The sequence below is a fragment of the Petromyzon marinus genome, unplaced genomic scaffold, assembly GCF_048934315.1.
Source record: "Petromyzon marinus isolate PM22_M1 ecotype Great Lakes invasive population unplaced genomic scaffold, UKy_Petmar_22M1.pri1.0 PM_Scaffold_155, whole genome shotgun sequence".
Lineage (NCBI taxonomy): Eukaryota > Metazoa > Chordata > Hyperoartia > Petromyzontiformes > Petromyzontidae > Petromyzon > Petromyzon marinus.
In genome coordinates this window covers 202,501-223,048 of record NW_027423119.1, presented here as the reverse complement: position 1 = coordinate 223,048, position 20,548 = coordinate 202,501, and the positions used below count along the sequence as shown (strand labels likewise).

Below are 20,548 nucleotides of genomic sequence, written 5' to 3'. Positions count from 1 at the left end.
AGTGTGTATGCGCTGTGCGTGTGCCGTGTGTGTTACGTATGTTGCGTGTTCGTGCTCCGTGCTCGTGCGTGCCGCATGCGTTGTGCAGGGTTACCGCTACTGGGCGGGTGTCGGGGTTGCTCAGAGCTGCGAGTCGGCACTCACTCACTACCGCACCGTGGCCAACCAAGGTACTCGCGCTGTGCACTCGAGAAGTAAACGCCCCACCCAGCTGCGTGGCTCTTTATCAGAAGCGACCTGCCTGTGACTGTGTGTGTGACTGTGTGTGTGACTGTGTGTGTGACAGTGTGTGTGACTGTGTGTGTGACTGTGTGTGACAGTGTGTGTGTGTGTGTGTGACTGTGTGTGACTGTGCGACTGACTGTGCGACTGACTGTGCGTGTGTGGCTGTGTTTGACTGTGTGTGCGTGCCTGTGCGTGACTGTGCGAGACTGTGTGTGTGTGTGACTGCGTGGCTGTGTGTGACTGCGTGACTGTGTGTGTGTGACTGTGCGTGACTGTGTGTGTCTGTGTGTGACTGTGAGTGACTGTGTGTGTGTGACTGTGCGTGACTGTGTGCAAAACAACCCCCTTCCTCCTCGCGGTGCCGGACGGCCAACTCTGTCGTGGACAGTGCTGTGGGGGGAGCTCCAATTTCGATTGGCTCCTCCCCTCATGGCATCTGTGTCCACCACAGGGGCTTAACGGGGGCTCTGGACAGGTGCGAGGGGCTGGTAACCCCTCCACCTTCAATTAATTACCACTAAACAGCGAATTAAATATATAACTAATAAGCTTGTGCCGGAGGCCCCGGGGGGCCAGGCGTATATGACGTCTCCTGGCCAAACCCGAATTGGCGGAGCCAGGAGATTGAATATCTACCCTCGGGGCTCCTCCAGAAACAATGAAAACCACTACGGGTGGCCACGTAGAATGTTCAAATGCTCACTGCGGAGGAGAGGCTGCCACTCCTCTGTCGGGAGCTGTACCGGTACCGCCTGGATCTATGTGCCATTCAGGAGGTCCGGTGGACCGGTTCTGGCTCCTGCCACCATGAGGGGTGGACAGTCCTCTACTCGGGGCAGCAGACTGCCAAACAACAGGGTGGGGCTCTTCTTTTGAACAAAAGAATGAAGGGGGCGTGGGAGCGTGGCGGTGAGGTGAGGGAAGCTGTAAGCCCCAGGCTACTTTGGGCTCGCCTTCCCATCAACCGGAGGCGAGGAATGGTGGTCGTGGTTACTTATGCCCCCACCGAAGATGAACATCCTTGGAGGGATGCAGGCGAAGCCGTTGAGTCAGATGCCTACTATGACCTCCTGTCACAGGTGCTGGCTAAAGTGGCGCCTCGGGATAGAGTCATCATGTTGGGTGACTTCAATGTTCGAGTTGGTTATGATGCTGGCACCTAGTCTGGAGTGATTGGAGGGCATGGGCCAGATCAGCTCAATAACAACGGTAGGAGGCTGCTAGATTTTTGTGCAGCCCATGGGCTTGTAATTACCAACACGCTGTTCCGGCATCGGCGCATCCACACAACATCATGGATGCATGCCGGGTCCAAGCAAGAACATCTGCTGGACTACATAGTGACAGACCAGCGGATGCGAGCCCATGTCCTTGACACAGGACCTACCGTGGAGCTGATCTGCCCTCTGACCATCGACTAGTCATTTGTAAGATGCGCCTGCCATTCTTCCACTCCGGTGGTGGGTGTACACCCAGGACCCCATTCCAACCTAAAGTGGCCTGGTCTCAGTTATCAGATGAAAGTTGCAAGCGAGAATTTCATCATCGCTTGCGGCTGGGATTGGCATCGTCCCCAACTCCTCCGGATGTCGAGGGTAAATGGGCGAGGTTTAGGACTGTGACTCATGCAGCTGCAATGGCTGCTTTGGGTACACGGTCCAGACCTCCCCAGATACCCTGGCTGACAGAGGAGGTGTTCTGGATGGTTGAGAAAAAGCGACAGGCCCACTGTCATCGGCTACAGAATCCCACGTCAGAGAATGAGGAGGCTTACCGCAGCCTTCGCTCGGAGGTTCGGAGAGCCGTGAGACGCTGCAAGGATGGGTGGTGGTCGCGGGTTGCTGAGGAGATGGAGTCTGCCTCAGTGGCCCGTGATCACAAATTTCTATTTAACTCCATCAAAAAAGTAACCTGCAGCGCCACACCTATTACCATCATTAGGGGAAAAAACGGTGATCCAATCTCCGATCCCCAGGAGCAGGTTTGCAGATTTGCTGAGCATTTCTGTGAGGTCCTGGAGGAGGGAAAATCCCTCAGCCAGGAAAACATCGTGGCACAAAGTGAGGATGACCCTGCTGAGGCTACGGTGCCTCAAATATTGGAAGAAGTCACCCCCTGTGAATGGCTGGCTGAGATGCCATCTGTTGAGGAAGTGCTGAAGGCGATCCGGAGTCTGAGACCAGGAAAGGCAGCGGGCAGAGATGATCTCCTAAGCGAAATGCTGAGGGAGGGTGGCGTTTGTGCACAGACTGCCCTATATGACATCATAACAACGGTCTGGACCACTGGACAGGTTCCGCAGGATTGGAAGGATGCCCTGGTGGTCCCCCTTTTTAAGTCTGTGCGGTCCCCCTTTTTAAGAAAGGGGACCGCACAGACTGTAACAACTACAGGGGCATCTCACTCCTCAGTGTGCCGGGAAAGGTTCTGGAAAGGATTATTTAACATCGCCTTGCCAGGCACGTCGAGGAGAGGCTTGCGGAGCCCCAATGCGGTTTCAGGAAAGGGCGGTCCTGCACAGATGCCATATTTTCTGTCCGTCTGCTACAGCAGAGGTGTAGGGAATTCCAACAAGACCTACATCTCTGCTTTATTGACCTGGTCAAGGCCTATGATACCATCAGTAGGCCTGGGCTCTGGGTTGTTCTTCGTGCTTTTGGAGTACCTGACCCTCTGCTCACGGTCATGAAGGACCTTCATGATGGTGAGTGGGCCCGGGTAAAACTACGTGGCCGGGAGTCAGCCATTCCCTGTACACCTTGGGGTGCGACAGGGATGTCCTCTGGCTCCCACATTATTTAACATCTATTTTGACCACGTAGTTGGTGAAGCCTTCAATAGCTGTACCGGGGGAATCTCCATATGGTACAGATATAATGGGAGGCTGATTTATGCCCGGGTGCGGTCAAGGGATGGCTCCCTATTGCTCAACCACGTTATGTATGCTGATGATTTGGTAATAGCTGCTCATTCAGAGGAGGAGTTGGAGACGCTGCTGCTGAGACTTGAGTGTGCCACTAAGAGGTGGGGCCTTACCATCAGCCCCACCAAAACTAAGCACCTGCCTGGGCATTTTGTACCATTGGACACTGCACCCACCCAACTCACAATCGGTGATGGGGCAGTTGTGGAGAGAGTGGAGAGTTTCCGATATCTGGGCAGTGTGCTTATGACCGGCTCCAGTTTAACAACACTCCGAATCAGTCGAGCGGCAATATCTTTTCATCGGTTGCGTAACGCTGTGTGGAAGCTACCTGGTCTGTCGCTCCGCACTAAGCTTCAGGTCTTCTCGGCCACGGTCATTCCCTCCCTTCTCTACGCTTGCGATACGTGGACCCCCCTAATGGAACATCTTCGCCGGTTAGAAACATTTAGGCTGGCCTACCTACGATCTATCCTGGGTTTAACCAGACTGGATTGTGTGAGGAGCTCACAAATCCTTGAAAGATCTGGGCAAGGTCCCATCGGTGAGCTCCTCCGGCGGGCAAGGCTGCGATGGCTGGGTCATGTAGCCCGCATGCCCAGCCACCGCATGCCGAAACAGCTTTTGTTCGGCCGGATTGAGGCGGATAAACGGGCGCGGCACGGGCTAGAGAAGAGATGGAGTGATGTGGTACAGGAGGACGTGGAGCTGAGTGGAATTGCCGATGACTGGTACCAGCAGTCTCAAGATCGGCCTCTGTGGAGGAGGCTCGTGAAGGACGCTACTGGGCAGTTGGAGGCAGTCGCCCTCCAAAAACAACGGAGGGCGGAGGAGCGACGCTCACAACGAGCGGAGCGCCGGGTGGCTGAAGCACAGCGGGTTAGCACAGCAGGGGGCACAGGTGGTGCATCAGCCAGTCATCTCAGTCAGTCGATCCGTGGCACCTGGGTCTGCCCTGTGACCTCCTGCCAGCGGGCGTTCGGCACTTCACGTGGCCTCAGGGTGCACATAGCCTGGCACAAGCGTCGTGGTGACGTTACTGCCACTTAGTGGTGAATGGCGGTTGTTGTTGTTGTTTGTGACTGTGCGTGACTGTGCGTGTGTGACTGTGCGTGACTGTGTGTGTGTGACTGTGCGTGACTGTGCGTGTGTGACTCTGTGTGTGTGACTCTGTGTGTGTGACTGTGTGTGTGTGACTGTGCGTGACTGTGTGTGCGTGACTGTGTGTGCATGACTGTGTGTGCGTGACTGTGCATGACTGTGTGTGTGTGACTGTGCGTGACTGTGTGTGTGACTGTGCGTGACTGTGTGTGTGACTGTGTGTGACTGTGTGCGTGACTGTGCGTGACTGTGTGTGCGTGACTGTGTGTGTGTGACTGTGTGTGACTGTGTGTGTGTGACTGTGTGTGCGTGACTGTGTGTGTGTGACTGTGTGTGCGTGACTGTGTGTGACTGTGCGTGACTGTGTGCGTGACTGTGCGTGACTGTGTGTGCGTGACTGTGTGTGTGACTGTGCGTGACTGTGTGTGCGTGACTGTGTGCGTGACTGTGTGTGCGTGACTGTGCGTGACTGTGTGTGTGACTGTGTGTGTGACTGTGCGTGACTGTGTGTGCGTGACTGTGTGTGTGACTGTGCGTGACTGTGTGTGCGTGACTGTGTGCGTGACTGTGTGTGTGACTGTGTGTGCGTGACTGCGTGACTGTGTGTGTGACTGTGTGTGACTGTGTGTGACTGTGCGTGACTGTGTGGGTGACTGTGTGTGACTGTGCGTGACTGTGTGTGTGACTCTGTGTGTGACTGTGTGTGACTGTGTGTGCGTGACTGTGTGCGTGACTGTGTGTGTGACTGTGTGTGACTGTGCGTGACTGTGTGTGACCGTAGTGGCGAGTGACATCTCTCTGACGGGCGGCTCGGTGGTGCAGCGGATCCGTCTGCTGGACGAGGCCGAGTCCCCCGGCTCCAGCTCAGCCATGCTGGACGACGACCTCATCCAGTACTACCAGTTCCTCGCCGAGAAGGGCGACGTGCAGGCGCAGGTGCGATCGCCCGCTCGCTCGCCCGCCCGCTCACTCTTCTGCTCGCTTGCCCTCACTCGCCCGCCCGCTCTTCTAATCGCCCTCTCGCCAACTCGGTCGCCCGTCTGTGTGTCCCCGTGTCCCCCGTCATGACCAGGTGGGGTTGGGCCAGTTGCACCTGCAGGGCGGCCGAGGGGTTGAGCAGAACTTCCAGGTGAGGGTGCTGCGTGAGCCTCTGTGTGAGTCTGTGGGTATCTGTGTGAGTCTGTGGGTCTCTGTGTGAGTCTGTGGGTCTCTGTGTGAGCCTGTGGGTCTCTGTGTGAGTCTGTGGGTCTCTGCGTGAGCCTGTGGGTCTCTGTGTGAGCCTGTGGGTCTCTGTGTGAGTCTGTGGGTCTCTGTGTGAGTCTGTGGGTCTCTGTGTGAGTCTGTGGGTCTCTGCGTGAGCCTGTGGGTCTCTGCGTGAGCCTGTGAGTCTCTGTGTGAGTCTGTGGGTCTCTGTGTGAGTCTGTGGGTCTCTGTGTGAGTCTATGGGTCTCTGTGTGAGTCTATGGGTCTCTGTGTGAGTCTGTGGGTCTCTGTGTGAGTCTGGGTCTCCGTGTCATTACAGAAAGCATTTGACTACTTCCGGCAAGCGGCGGGCTCCGGAAATGGCAACGCGCTGGCATTCCTTGGCAAGGTGGGGCGCCACCACCACTACCATCACCACCACTATCTTCACCACCACTACCTTCACCACCACTACCATCACCACCACTACCATCACCACTACCACCACCACCACTACCATCACCACCACTACCATCACCACCACCACCACCACTACCATCACTACCATCACCACCACTACCATCACCACCACTACCACCACCAGCACTACCACCACCACCACTACCATCTCCACCACTACCATCACCACCACCACTACCATCACCACCACTATCACCATTACCACCACCGCTACCATCACCACTACCATCACCACTACTATCACCACTACCACCACCACTACCATCACCACTACCATCACCACCACTACCATCACCACTACCATCACCACCACTACCATCACCACTACCACCACCACTATCATCACAACTACCACCACCACCACTACCATTACCACCACTACCATCACCACTGCCACCAATACCATCACCACTACCACCACCACCACTACCATCACTACCATCACTACCACCACTACCATCACCACTACCACCACTACCATCACCACTACCACCACTACCATCACCACCACTACCACCACTACCATCACCACCACTACCATCACCACCACTACCATCACCACCACTACCATCACCACCACTATCACCACCACCACTACCATCACCACCACTATCACCACCACCACTACCATCACCACCACTACCATCACCACCACTACCATCACCACCACCACCATAACACCACCACCATTACCAACAACCCTACCAACAGCACTACCACCACTATCACCACCACTACCATCACCACCACTACCATCACTACTACCACCACTAACATCACCACCATTACCAACAACCCTACCAACAGCACTACCACTATCACCACCACTACCATCACCACTACCACCACCACTAACACCACCACCACCACTAACACCACCACCATTACCAACAACCCTACCAATAGCACTACCACCACCACTATCACCACCACTACCATCACCACCACTACCATCGCCACTACCACCGCCACCACTAACACCACCAACATTACCAACAACCATACCAATAGCACTACCACCACCACTATCACCACCACTACCCGCCAGGCACTTTGAGGCCACGTGAAGTGTCAAAGGCTTGCTGATAGGAGGTCACGGGACAGACCCAGGTGCCGTGGGTTGACTGACATGACTGGCAGATGCCCCCTGTTGTGCATCAGTCCACCTCTTCTCTCGCCCGTGTCGTGCCCATTTAGCCCCCTCTCTCCAGCCAAACAGAAACTGCTTGGGCATGCGGTTGCTGGGCATGCAGGCTACGTGACCCAGGCAACACAGCCTTGCTTGCAGGAGGAGCTCACCGATGGGAATGGGTCTAGATCTTTCAAGGATTTGTAAACTCCAGTCTGGTTAAACCCAGGATGGAGCTCAGGCCAGCCTGAATGTTTCCAACCGGTGCAGATGTTCCATTAGAGGGGTCCACGTTTCACAAGCATAGAGAAGGGAGGGCATGACTGTGGCCCAGAAGGCCCGAAGCTTCGTGTGGAGCCACAGACCGGGTAGCTTCCACAGTGTTAATCAGCCGATGAAAATATAATGGTGCCCGATTGACTCGGAGAGAGACCTCTGCTGTCAAACCGGAGCTGGTTATAAGCACACTGCTCAGGTATGGGAAACTCTCTCCACAACTGCTCCATCACCAATGGGGAGTTGAGGGTGGAGTGTTTGGTGGCACAAAATAGCCAGGTTATTGCACTTCGCTGAGAACCCGACGACCCGAGTTTGATGCCCGCTCACGGCCAACAGTAGTGACTCAGCCTCAAAATGAGTACCTGGTGCAGTGTGTAAACATCGTCACTAGGGAGACAAAGGCGGCCGGGCATGTTGCTGGCTACCCCACCCCCTCTTGTGCCGCAGTACCGGCCTTCATAGGTGCTCGCTAACAGCACTTGCCCCGACAGTCTGTTAAGGCTACACGGGGGACCTTTGTCTTTGTGTGTAGATGCACTCAGAAGGCTCGGACGTGGTCCCCCAGAACAACGAGACGGCGTTCCAGTACTTCAAGAAGGCGGCCGACATGGTGAAGATCTCCCCTCCCCTCTCCCCCCCCTCTCCTCTCAACCCCCTCCCTTCTCTCCCCCTCTCTCCCCCTCTCCCCTCCTTCCCGTGTTTATATCTCTGTGTGTGTATCTCCGTATGCTTACCTCCGTGTGTACAGTGAGGGAAAAAAGTATTTGATCCCCTGCTGATTTTGTACGTTTGCCCACTGACAAAGAAATGATCAGTCTATAATTTTAATGGTAGGTTTATTTGAACAGTAAGAGACAGAATAACAACAACAAAATCCGTGTCTTCTTACATATCTGCTTGCGTATCTCCGTGCGTATCTCCGTGTGTATCTCTCTGTGTATCTCCGTGTGTATATCTCTGTGCCTATCTCCGTCTGCTTATTTGCGTGTGCGTTTCTTCGTGTGTATCTCCGTCTGTATCTCTCTGTATATTTCCGTGTGTGTATCTCTGTGTCTATCTCCATGTCTATCTCCGTGCGTATCTCCGTGCACGTATCTCCATGTACATCCCCGTGTGCGTATCTTCACGTGTATCTCCGTGCGTATCTGTGTGTATCTCTCTGTATCTGCGTGTGTATCTCTGTATCTCTCTGTACATCCCCGTGTGCGTATCTTCACGTGTATCTCCGTGCGTATCTGTGTGTGTATCTCCGTGCGTATCTCTCTGTATATTTCCGTGTGTGTATCTCCGTGTGTATCTCCGTGTGTATCTCTCTGTATCTGCGTGTGTATCTCTGTCTGTATCTCCATGTACATCCCCGTGTGCGTATCTGTGTGTGTATCTCCGTGCGTATCTCCGTGTGTATCTCTCTGTGTATCTGTGTGCGTATCTCCGTGTGTATCTCCGTGTGTTTCTCTCTGTGTATCTGTGTGTGTATCTCCGTGCGTATCTCCGTGTGTTTCTCTCTGTGTATCTGCGTGTGTATCTCCGTGCGTATCTCCGTGTGTTTCTCTCTGTGTATCTGCGTGTGTATCTCCGTGCGTATCTCCGTGTGTTTCTCTCTGTGTATCTGTGTGTGTATCTCCGTGTGTATCTCCGTGTGTTTCTCTCTGTGTATCTGCGTGTGTATCTCCGTGCGTATCTCCGTGTGTTTCTCTCTGTGTATCTGCGTGTGTATCTCCGTGCGTATCTCCGTGTGTATCTCTCTGTGTATCTGCGTGTGTATCTCCGTGCGTATCTCCGTGTGTTTCTCTCTGTGTATCTGCGTGTGTATCTCCGTGCGTATCTCCGTGTGTTTCTCTCTGTGTATCTGCGTGTGTATCTCCGTGCGTATCTCCGTGTGTTTCTCTCTGTGTATCTGCGTGTGTATCTCTGTGTGTGTGTGCTGCAGGGCAACCCCGTGGGGCAGAGTGGGCTGGGCATGGCGTACTTGTTTGGCCGCGGCGTGCCAATCGTGAGTCCCCACCGTGCCAGCGAGCGCCCAGCCCGCGCCGCCACCCGCCACTAGCGACGGGCCCCGCGCCGCCGCTCCCCACCACGATCGCCGGCAGCTCGCTCGGCCGCCTGTGGGCCGCTTTGTCCGAGCGAGCGGTTTCGCCGCGTGGTACCCATGCGGCGGGGCTCACTCGCGTGTGTGTGTGTCTGTGTGTGTGTGTCTGTGTGTGTGTGTCTGTGTGTGTCTGTGTGTGTGTGTCTGTGTGTGTCTGTGTGTGTGTATCTGTGTGTATCTGTGTGTGTATCTGTGTGTATCTGTGTGTGTATCTGTGTGTGTGTGTGTCTGTGTGTGTCTGTGTGTGTCTGTGTGTGTGTGTCTGTGTGTATCTGTGTGTATCTGTGTGTATCTGTGTGTGTATCTGTGTGTCTGTGTGTGTGTGTGTGTGTCTGTTTGTGTGTGTCTGTGTGTGTGTGTGTGTCTGTGTGTGTGTGTCTGTGTGTGTCTGTGTGTGTGTGTCTGTGTGTGTCTGTGTGTGTGTGTCTGTGTGTATGTCTGTGTGTGTGTGTGTATGTCTGTGTGTATGTCTGTGTGTCTGTGTGTGTGTGTGTGTGTCTGTTTGTGTGTGTCTGTGTGTGTGTGTGTGTCTGTGTGTGTGTCTGTGTGTGTGTCTGTGTGTCTGTGTGTGTGTGTATGTCTGTGTGTATGTCTGTGTGTCTGTTTGTGTGTGTGTGTCTGTGTGTGTTTGTGTGTGTCTGTGTGTGTGTGTATGTCTGTGTGTATGTCTGTGTGTGTGTGTGTCTGTTTGTGTGTGTGTGTTTGTGTGTGTCTATGTGTGTGTGTCTATGTGTGTGTCTGTGTGGGTGTGTGTGTCTGTGTGTCTGTGTGTGTGTGTGTCTGTGTGGGTGTGTGTGTCTGTGTGTCTGTGTGTGTGTGTGTCTGTGTGTGTCTGTGTGTGTGTGTGTTTGTGTGTGTGTCTGTGTGTGTGTCTGTGTGTGTGTGTCTGTGTGTGTGTCTGTGTGTGTGTCTGTGTGTGTGTGTCTGTGTGTGTGTGTCTGTGTGTGTGTCTGTGTGTGTGTCTGTGTGTGTCTGTGTGTGTTTGTTTGTGTGTCTGTGTGTGTCTGTGTGCGTGTGTGCGTGTCTGTGTGTCTGTGTGCGTGTGTGTGTGTGTGTCTGTGTGTGTCTGTGTGCATGTGTGTGTCTGTATGTGTGTGTGTGCGTGTGTGTGTGTCTGTGTGCGTGTGTGTGTCTGTATGTGTCTGTGTGCGTGTGTGTGTGTGTGTCTGTATGTGTCTGTGTGCGTGTGTGTGTCTGTGTGTGTCTGTGTGCGTGTGTGCGTGTCTGTGTGTGTGTGTCTGTCTGTGTGTGTTTGTGTGTGTGTGTGTCTGCGTGTGTGTGTGTCTGTGTGTCTGTGTGCGTGTGTGTGTGTGTGTCTGTGTGTGTCTGTGTGCATGTGTGTGTCTGTATGTGTGTGTGTGCGTGTGTGTGTGTCTGTGTGCGTGTGTGTGTCTGTATGTGTCTGTGTGCGTGTGTGTGTGTGTGTCTGTATGTGTCTGTGTGCGTGTGTGTGTCTGTGTGTGTCTGTGTGCGTGTGTGCGTGTCTGTGTGTGTGTGTCTGTCTGTGTGTGTTTGTGTGTGTCTGTGTGTGTGTGTCTGTCTGTGTGTGTGTGTGTCTGTGTGTGTGTGTGCGTGTGTGTCTGTGCGTGTGTGTGTGTGTCTGTGTGTGTCTGTGTGCATGTGTGTGTCTGTATGTGTGTGTGTGCGTGTGTGTGTGTGTGTCTGTGTGCGTGTGTGTGTGTGTGTCTGTATGTGTCTGTGTGCGTGTGTGTGTGTCTGTATGTGTCTGTGTGCGTGTGTGTGTCTGTGTGCGTGTGTGTGTGAAACGTGGACCCCCCTAACCGTGGACCCCCCGAATGAAACATCTTCGTGGGTTAGAAACATTGAGGCTGGCCTGCCTACGATCCATCCTGGGTTTAGCCAAGTTGGATCGTGTGAGGAGCGCACAAATCCTTGCAAGATCTGGACACAGTCCCATCAGTGAGCTCTTCCGGCAGGCAATCCTGCGCTGGCTGGGTCATGGAGCCCACATGCCCAAACAGCTTTTGTTTGGCCGGATAGATGGGGCACAAATGGGCGCTGCACGGGCTAGAGAAGAGATGGAGTGATGTGGTACAAGAGAATGTGGAGCTGAGTGGGCTTGCCGATGACTGGTAACAGCGGTGTCAAGATCGCCATTTCTGGAGGAGGCTCGTGAAGGACGCTGCTGCTACTGGGCAGAGGAGCAACGCTCACAACAACGAGCGGAGTCCCGGGTGGATAAAAACACATAAAGTTTGCACAGTAGAGGGCACAAGTGGTGCATCAGCCAGTCATCTCAGTCAGTCTACCCGTGGCACCTGGGTCTGCCCCATGACCTGCCAGCGGGCGTTCGACACTTCACATGGCCTTAACATGCACATAGCTTGGCACAAGTGCCGTGGTGACGTCACCACTACTTAGTGGAGAATGGTCGGTTGTTGTTGTGTCTGTCTGTGTATGCGTGTGTTTGCATCTGTGAGTGCGTGCGCGTGCGCGTGTGCGTCTCTGTGTGCATCTGTGTGTGCGTCTGCGTGTGTGTCTGCGTGTGCGTGTGTGTCTGTGTGTGTCTGTGTGTGTGTCTGTGTGTGCGTACATTTGTGTGTGTGTGTGTCTGTGTACGTCTGCGTGTGTGTGTCTGTGTGTGTGTGTGTACGTATGCGGTGTTTGCCGGTAGCTCGGCAGGTGGCTGTTTAAGATGCCCCCACCGGTGTCGCCGCTGGTGGCGGTGGTGGCCACGCTGCTGCTGCATGCGGCTTGCCTTGCCACCCACTGCCTGTGGAGGCATAGCAGTGAGGGTTGGTGGATCACGTGGAGATTGTGTTACGAAACTCCCTTCTACCCCGTGGGTGGGAGTAAAGAGGGAACCGTACCCCTGACTGCCAGGAGAAGGTGGTACAGCAGAGTGCGGACTAATCTCCATCTGTCCCTTCTGAATGGGATAGAGTGCTGCCCCCTCGCACGCGTGGGTTTCCTTCGGGTGCTCCCTTCTTTTCTCGCGTGTATTAACACTCACTAAATTGGCCGAAAACATCTTAATGCGTAGAGGACTGCAGAGCTTTGGACAATCGTTGTTAGCGCCAGGCTCCTCGCCGCCTGCCTACTGCTGCTGCTGCTCTCCCGCTCGTCTGCGAAATTCCTCGGTGACTGAGAGACCCTTCGCAAGAACGACGACGACGCAATTATGTCCAGCCACGACAATAACCGTAACGCTACGTGGCTAGGTTATCGTTCATTACCGACGGTCTCGCAAGGCACCAATGCAGTTCGTTGTTCTCTCTCCCCCGGTGAAATTCTCGAGAATTTGCCGCTTCTCCACGATGGGGTGGGGGTTGCGGAGGGTGCTTACAAACTGCGCCACAATTCAGATTCCTAACAGCCCCAGTCGTGTTTCGTAAACAAGCGACAGCAGCGGTAGCGGCAGTGATGGCGGTAATCAACAACAACAACAACAATAATCACCACCACCACCGTTGTGTCTGCGCATGCCTCTGCCCCGTCACAGAACTATGACCTGGCCTTCAAGTACTTCCAGATGGCGGCGGAGCAGGGTTGGGTGGACGGGCAGCTGCAGCTGGGCACCATGTACTACAGTAAGATAACGATCCCCCCGTAGCCTCTGCAGACTGTAGGGGGCAAGTGCCTTTGAAGGCCGGCACGGCACACGAGGTGGGTGGGTGGCCAGCACCACGCCCGCCCGCCTTTGTCTCCCCAGTGGCGATGTTTACTGCACACCGCATCGGTGGCGATGTTTAATGCACACCGCATCAGGTACCCATTTGAGTCAAACTAGTGGAGGCCCAAGGAACGGTTCACAAAATGGTCACTGGTGTATCGGTGGTGGCCGTGAGTGGGAATGGAACTCGGGTGGCCGGCTTCGTACCGCGGCGTGCTCACCGCTGCACCACCGCTCCCCACTGTGAGAAGCGCACGCACACCGCACAGAGAGACAAAGGGTGCCCCCGTGTCGCTCGCACAGGCTGTCGAAGCACGTGCTCTCAGCGAGTAGCACCTGTGAAGGCCAGCACGGCACAGCACCTATGGGAGGATGGTTTGGTTTGGCCAGCACCATGCCCAGCCGCCTTCGTCTCCCCCGTGGCCGTGTTTACACACTGTTCCGAATGCTGATTTTATGGCTCGGTTCACCTAGGGGAGGCACCAGGACCGGTTCAGATATTTGTCACCGATGTTGTACGTGAGCGGGAATTGAACTCGGGTCGCCGGGTTCGTCAAGCAGTGGTGCTGGACACCCACCCCCTCGTGTGCCGTGCCGGCCTTCATCGGCGCTCGACAACTATAAAAACAATCTACAAACTCTTTTTATTTTACCAGGTAAGGCCCACTGAGCTCTGTATAGACCTTTTCCAAATGCGACCGGGCCGCAAATAACTTGCCAACCAAAAGGCTTATCGTCATCGTGTGGACATTTTTAGCAGCCAAATTACTCCGAACGCCCAATGCTGATTCTAAATGTGGAGGTAAAAACCAAAGGACACGGAGAAAAATCCACGCAACCACGGCGAGAGAGAGCGAGACACGCAAACTCCAAATATACAGCAGGCGTCTGCGTCGGGATTGACCCCTCGACCTCCTGTATACCAGGCGAGGGAGTTAACATCTCTCCACCGCGTCGCCCCAACAGTGTGTGGCGGCTACACGGCTGGGATCTTTGTCTTTGTGTGTGGCAGACGGGCTGGGCGTGCGCCGGGACTACAAGATGGCCATCAAGTACTTCAACCTGGCGTCGCAGTCGGGCCACGTGCTCGCCTTCTACAACCTCGCTCAGATGCACGCCACGGGCACCGGCGTCATCCGCTCCTGCCACACAGCCGTGGAGGTGCCCCCCACACCACCGCTACCGCCCACCACAACACCACCCACCGCCACTGCCGCCGACCGACGCCACCCATCGCCAACCTCTGCTTTTGTGTCTCCACGCACGTGCGTGTTTGTACCTGCGTGCGTGCGTCCCAGCTGTTCAAGAACGTGTGCGAGCGGGGCCGCTGGGCGGAGCGCATGATGGGCGCGTACGGCGCGTACCGCGAGGGCAACGTGGACGCGGCGCTCGTGCGCTACCTGCTGCTGTCTGAGCAGGGCTACGAGGTGGCGCAGAGCAACGCCGCCTTCATCCTCGACCGCAGTGCGTCCCCCCCACCCCCCCCGATCCCTCCCCACCCCCCGTCCCCTCCTCCCCCTCGTCAAGAAACTCCTCACCACCACCACCCTCCTCCGACAAAAAAAACAAAGTCCTAAATAATTTTTATTTTAGCAGGAGTAAGGCCCCACCGAGCTGCGTGGCTCTTTTTCAGAAGCGATCGCGAATGAGAGCTCAACGAAGTGGAGGCTTATTATCGTCGTCATCATCATCATCGCGTGGAAATGTATTGCAGCCAAAGTACTCGCGCAACGTTGATTCTAAACGTGGAAGGAAGAACTAGAGAAAAATCCATGTGACCCTGGGGAGAGAGAAAGAGAGAGAGAGACAACATGCAAACTCCAAATATGCAGCAGGTTAAATTTTGATTTAAAGCTTTTGAGATGGCAGGGATTCATGTTCTTGGTTCTTTCGATAAAGTCACGTAGAAGGGAAACAATAAAATAATACTAATATAAAACAATACAATTCTCACGACGTTTCGACTGCAACACAAGCAATCGTCATCAGGTGTGGTTTATATTTTTATTATTTTATTGTTTCCCTTCTTTGTGACTTTACCGAAAGAACCAATAATACACAGCAGGTGTCAGGATCGGGACTGGACCCACGGCCTCCTGTATACCAGGCAAGGGAGTTAACATCTCCGAGCCACCGTGGCACCCTTGATTTTAGGTGGCACCATTGCAAGAAGGGTCTGGGTTCTATTCCCGATTCGTTCTTCTCTCTGTGTGTGGAGTTTGTATTCTCTCTGTGTGTGGAGTTTGTATTCTCTCTGTGTGTGGAGTTTGTATTCTCTCTGTGTGTGGAGTTTGTATTCTGTCTGTGTGTGGAGTTTGTATTCTCTGTGTGTGGAGTTTGTATTCTCTCTGTGTGTGGAGTTTGTATTCTCTGTGTGTGGAGTTTGTATTCTCTCTGTGTGTGGAGTTTGTATTCTCTGTGTGTGTGGAGTTTGTATTCTCTCTGTGTGTGGAGTTTGTATTCTCTCTGTGTGTGGAGTTTGTATTCTCTGTGTGTGTGGAGTTTGTAGTCTCTCTGTGTGTGGAGTTTGTAATCTCTCTGTGTGTGGAGTTTGTATTCTCTGTGTGTGGAGTTTGTATTCTCTCTGTGTGTCGAGTTTGTAATCTCTCTGTGTGTGGAGTTTGTAATCTCTCTGTGTGTGGAGTTTGTAATCTCTCTGTGTGTGGAGTTTTTATTCTCTCTGTGTGTGGAGTTTGTATTCTCTCTGTGTGTGGAGTTTGTAGTCTCTCTGTGTGTGGAGTTTGTATTCTCTCTGTGTGTGGAGTTTGTATTCTGTCTGTGTGTGGAGTTTGTATTCTCTCTGTGTGTGGAGTTTGTATTCTCTCTGTGTGTGGAGTTTGTATTCTCTCTGTGTGTGGAGTTTGTATTCTCTCTGTGTGTCGAGTTTGTATTCTCTCTGTGTGTGGAGTTTGTATTCTCTCTGTGTGTGGAGTTTGTATTCTGTCTGTGTGTGGAGTTTGTATTCTCTCTGTGTGTGGAGTTTGTATTCTCTCTGTGTGTGGAGTTTGTATTCTCTCTGTGTGTGGAGTTTGTATTATCTCTGTGTGTGGAGTTTGTATTCTCTCTGTGTGTGGAGTTTGTATTATCTCTGTGTGTGGAGTTTGTATTCTCTCTGTGTGTGGAGTTTGTATTCTGTCTGTGTGTGGAGTTTGTATTCTCTCTGTGTGTGGAGTTTGTATTCTCTCTGTGTGTGGAGTTTGTATTCTCTCTGTGTGTGGAGTTTGTATTCTCTCTGTGTGTGGAGTTTGTATTATCTCTGTGTGTGGAGTTTGTATTCTCTCTGTGTGTGGAGTTTGTAGTCTCTCTGTGTGTGGAGTTTGTATTCTCTCTGTGTGTGGAGTTTGTATTCTCTCTGTGTGTGGAGTTTGTATTCTCTCTGTGTGTGGAGTTTGTATTCTCTCTGTGTGTGGAGTTTGTATTATCTCTGTGTGTGGAGTTTGTATTCTCTCTGTGTGTGGAGTTTGTATTCTCTCTGTGTGTGGAGTTTGTATTCTCTCTGTGTGTGGAGTTTGTATTCTGTCTGTGTGTGGAGTTTGTATTCTCTCTGTGTGTGGAGTTTGTATTCTCTCTGTGTGTGGAGTTTGTATTCTCTCTGTGTGTGGAGTTTGTATTCTCTCTGTGTGTGGAGTTTGTATTATCTCTGTGTGTGGAGTTTGTATTCTCTCTGTGTGTGGAGTTTGTATTATCTCTGTGTGTGGAGTTTGTATTCTCTCTGTGTGTGGAGTTTGTATTATCTCTGTGTGTGGAGTTTGTATTCTCTCTGTGTGTGGAGTTTGTATTCTCTCTGTGTGTGGAGTTTGTATTCTGTCTGTGTGTGGAGTTTGTATTCTCTCTGTGTGTGGAGTTTGTATTCTCTCTGTGTGTGGAGTTTGTATTCTCTCTGTGTGTGGAGTTTGTATTCTCTCTGTGTGTGGAATTTGTATTCTCTCTGTGTGTGGAGTTTGTATTCTCTCTGTGTGTGGAGTTTATATTCTCTCTGTGTGTGGAGTTTGTAGTCTCTCTGTGTGTGGAGTTTGTATTCTCTCTGTGTGTGGAGTTTGTATTCTCTCTGTGTGTGGAGTTTGTATTCTCTCTGTGTGTGGAGTTTGTATTCTCTCTGTGTGTGGAGTTTGTATTATCTCTGTGTGTGGAGTTTGTATTCTCTCTGTGTGTGGAGTTTGTATTCTCTCTGTGTGTGGAGTTTGTATTCTCTCTGTGTGTGGAGTTTGTATTCTGTCTGTGTGTGGAGTTTGTATTCTCTCTGTGTGTGGAGTTTGTATTCTCTCTGTGTGTGGAGTTTGTATTCTCTCTGTGTGTGGAGTTTGTATTCTCTCTGTGTGTGGAGTTTGTATTATCTCTGTGTGTGGAGTTTGTATTCTCTCTGTGTGTGGAGTTTGTATTCTCTCTGTGTGTGGAGTTTGTATTCTCTCTGTGTGTGGAGTTTGTATTATCTCTGTGTGTGGAGTTTGTATTCTCTCTGTGTGTGGAGTTTGTATTCTCTCTGTGTGTGGAGTTTGTATTCTCTCTGTGTGTGGAGTTTGTATTCTGTCTGTGTGTGGAGTTTGTATTCTCTCTGTGTGTGGAGTTTGTATTCTCTCTGTGTGTGGAGTTTGTATTATCTCTGTGTGTGGAGTTTGTATTATCTCTGTGTGTGGAGTTTGTATTATCTCTGTGTGTGGAGTTTGTATTCTCTCTGTGTGTGGAGTTTGTATTCTCTCTGTGTGTGGAGTTTGTATTCTCTCTGTGTGTGGAGTTTGTATTCTCTCTGTGTGTGGAGTTTGTATTCTCTCTGTGTGTGGAGTTTGTATTCTCTCTGTGTGTGGAGTTTGTATTCTCTCTGTGTGTGGAGTTTGTATTCTCTCTGTGTGTGGAGTTTGTATTCTCTCTCCCGGGGTTCTCCCCTTTCCTCCCGTAGCTGAACTCGCATGCACAGTGTAATCGGTATCAGCCAAACATCCCAATTCTACAACATCGTCTGCAAATCACTCAATTGGGATCACACGAAGCAGAGGCAGCGACAGGAGCAGCATCGCCGCCCTGCTGCGAGTACACGGCAGGAGCCTCCGAGGCTCAGGCCTTGATGGGGGAGGGCGCCGAATCGCAAACAACGAGACGGCGACGCCACGCGCTGGCGCGGGCTGCACGGCGCCAGCCCCAGATGGCGCTGCCAGGCTCCACGCTTACCACCTGCCAGGCTCCACGCTTACCACCTGCCAGGCTCCACGCTTACCACCTGCCAGGCTCCAGGCTCCACGCTTACCACCTGCCAGGCTCCAGGCTCCAGGCTTACCATCTGCCAGGCTCCAGGCTCCACACTTACTACCTGCCAGGCTCCAGGCTCCAGGCTTACCACCTGCCAGGCTCCACGCTTACCACCTGCCAGGCTCCACGCTTACCACCTGCCAGGCTCCAGGCTCCACACTTACCACCTGCCAGGCTCCAGGCTCCACACTTACCACCTGCCAGGCTCCAGGCTTACCACCTGCCAGGCTCCAGGCTCCACGCTTACCACCTGCCAGGCTCCAGGCTCCAGGCTTACCACCTGCCAGGCTCCAGGCTCCACGCTTACCACCTGCCAGGCTCCAGGCTCCACGCTTTCCACCTGCCAGGCTCCAGGCTCCACGCTTACCACCTGCCAGGCTCCAGGCATACCACCTGCCAGGCTCCAGGCTCCACGCTTACCACCTGCCAGGCTCCAGGCTCCAGGCTTACCATCTGCCAGGCTCCAGGCTCCACGCTTACCACCTGCCAGGCTCCAGGCTCCACGCTTTCCACCTGCCAGGCTCCAGGCGCCAGGCTTACCACCTGCCAGGCTCCAGGCTCCAGGCTTACCATCTGCCAGGCTCCAGGCTCCAGGCTTACCATCTGCCAGGCTCCAGGCTCCACACTTACCACCTGCCAGGCTCCAGGCTCCAGGCTTACCACCTGCCAGGCACCAGGCTCCAGGCTTACCACCTGCCAGGCTCCAGGCTCCAGGCTTACCACCTGCCAGGCTCCAGGCTCCACGCTTACCACCTGCCAGGCTCCAAGCTTACCACCTGCCAGGCTCCAGGCTCCACGCTTACCACCTGCCAGGCTCCAGGCTTACCACCTGCCAGGCTCCAGGCTCCACGCTTACCACCTGCCAGGCTCCAGGCTTACCACCTGCCAGGCTCCAGGCTCCAGGCTTACCACCTGCCAGGCTCCAGGCTCCACGCTTACCACCTGCCAGGCTCCAGGCTTACCACCTGCCAGGCTCCAGGCTCCACGCTTACCACCTGCCAGGCTCCAGGCTCCACGCTTACCACCTGCCAGGCTCCAGGCTCCAGACTTACCACCTGCCAGGCTCCAGGCTCCAGGCTTACCACCTGCCAGGCTCCAGGCTCCACGCTTACCATCTGCCAGGCTCCAGGCTCCAGGCTTACCACCTGCCAGGCTCCAGGCTCCAGGCTTACCACCTGCCAGGCTCCAGGCTCCACGCTTACCACCTGCCAGGCTCCAGGCTTACCACCTGCCAGGCTCCAGGCTCCACGCTTACCACCTGCCAGGCTCCAGGCTCCACGCTTACCACCTGCCAGGCTCCAGGCTCCACGCTTACCACCTGCCAGGCTCCAGGCTCCACGCTTACCACCTGCCAGGCTCCAGGCTCCACGCTTACCACCTGCCAGGCTCCAGGCTCCACGCTTACCACCTGCCAGGCTCCAGGCTCCAGGCTTACCACCTGCCAGGCTCCAGGCTCCACGCTTACCACCTGCCAGGCTCCAGGCTCCAGGCTTACCACCTGCCAGGCTCCAGGCTCCAGGCTTACCACCTGCCAGGCTCCAGGCTCCACGCTTACCACCTGCCAGGCTCCAGGCTCCAGGCTTACCACCTGCCAGGCTCCAGGCTCCATGCTTACCACCTGCCAGGCTCCAGGCTCCAGGCTTACCACCTGCCAGGCTCCAGGCTCCAGGCTTACCACCTGCCAGGCTCCAGGCTCCAGGCTTACCACCTGCCAGGCTCCAGGCTCCAGGCTTACCACCTGCCAGGCTCCAGGCTCCAGGCTTACCACCTGCCAGGCTCCAGGCTCCAGGCTTACCACCTGCCAGGCTCCAGGCTCCAGGCTTACCACCTGCCAGGCTCCAGGCTCCAGGCTTACCACCTGCCAGGCTCCAGGCTTACCACCTGCCAGGCTCCAGGCTCCAGGCTTACCACCTGCCAGGCTCCAGGCTCCAGGCTTACCATCTGCCAGGCTCCACGCTTACCACCTGCCAGGCTCCAGGCTCCAGGCTCCAGGCTTACCATCTGCCAGGCTCCAGGCTCCACGCTTACCACCTGCCAGGCTCCAGGCTCCAGGCTTACCACCTGCCAGGCTCCAGGCTTACCACCTGCCAGGCTCCAGGCTCCAGGCTTACCACCTGCCAGGCTCCAGGCTTACCACCTGCCAGGCTCCAGGCTCCAGGCTTACCACCTGCCAGGCTCCACGCTTACCACCTGCCAGGCTCCAGGCTCCAGGCTTACCACCTGCCAGGCTCCAGGCTTACCACCTGCCAGGCTCCAGGCTCCACG

General features: G+C 54.2%; 1 protein-coding gene across 1 annotated transcript in view; it reads left to right on the top strand.

Moving 5' to 3' along the window:
• Positions 1-88: 88 nt before the first annotated feature.
• LOC142922740 (protein sel-1 homolog 1-like) overlaps positions 89-20,548 on the top strand; it is a gene marked incomplete at its 5' end in the record, with an annotated part of 26,421 nt that continues 5,961 nt past the window's right edge. The window contains 9 exons of the mRNA XM_076063578.1: positions 89-170; positions 5,031-5,185; positions 5,322-5,378; positions 5,772-5,840; positions 7,852-7,929; positions 9,250-9,312; positions 12,872-12,959; positions 14,055-14,203; positions 14,341-14,506. Coding sequence (XP_075919693.1) covers positions 89-170; positions 5,031-5,185; positions 5,322-5,378; positions 5,772-5,840; positions 7,852-7,929; positions 9,250-9,312; positions 12,872-12,959; positions 14,055-14,203; positions 14,341-14,506 — 907 coding nt within the window. The remainder of the gene's footprint in view (positions 171-5,030; positions 5,186-5,321; positions 5,379-5,771; positions 5,841-7,851; positions 7,930-9,249; positions 9,313-12,871; positions 12,960-14,054; positions 14,204-14,340; positions 14,507-20,548) is intronic.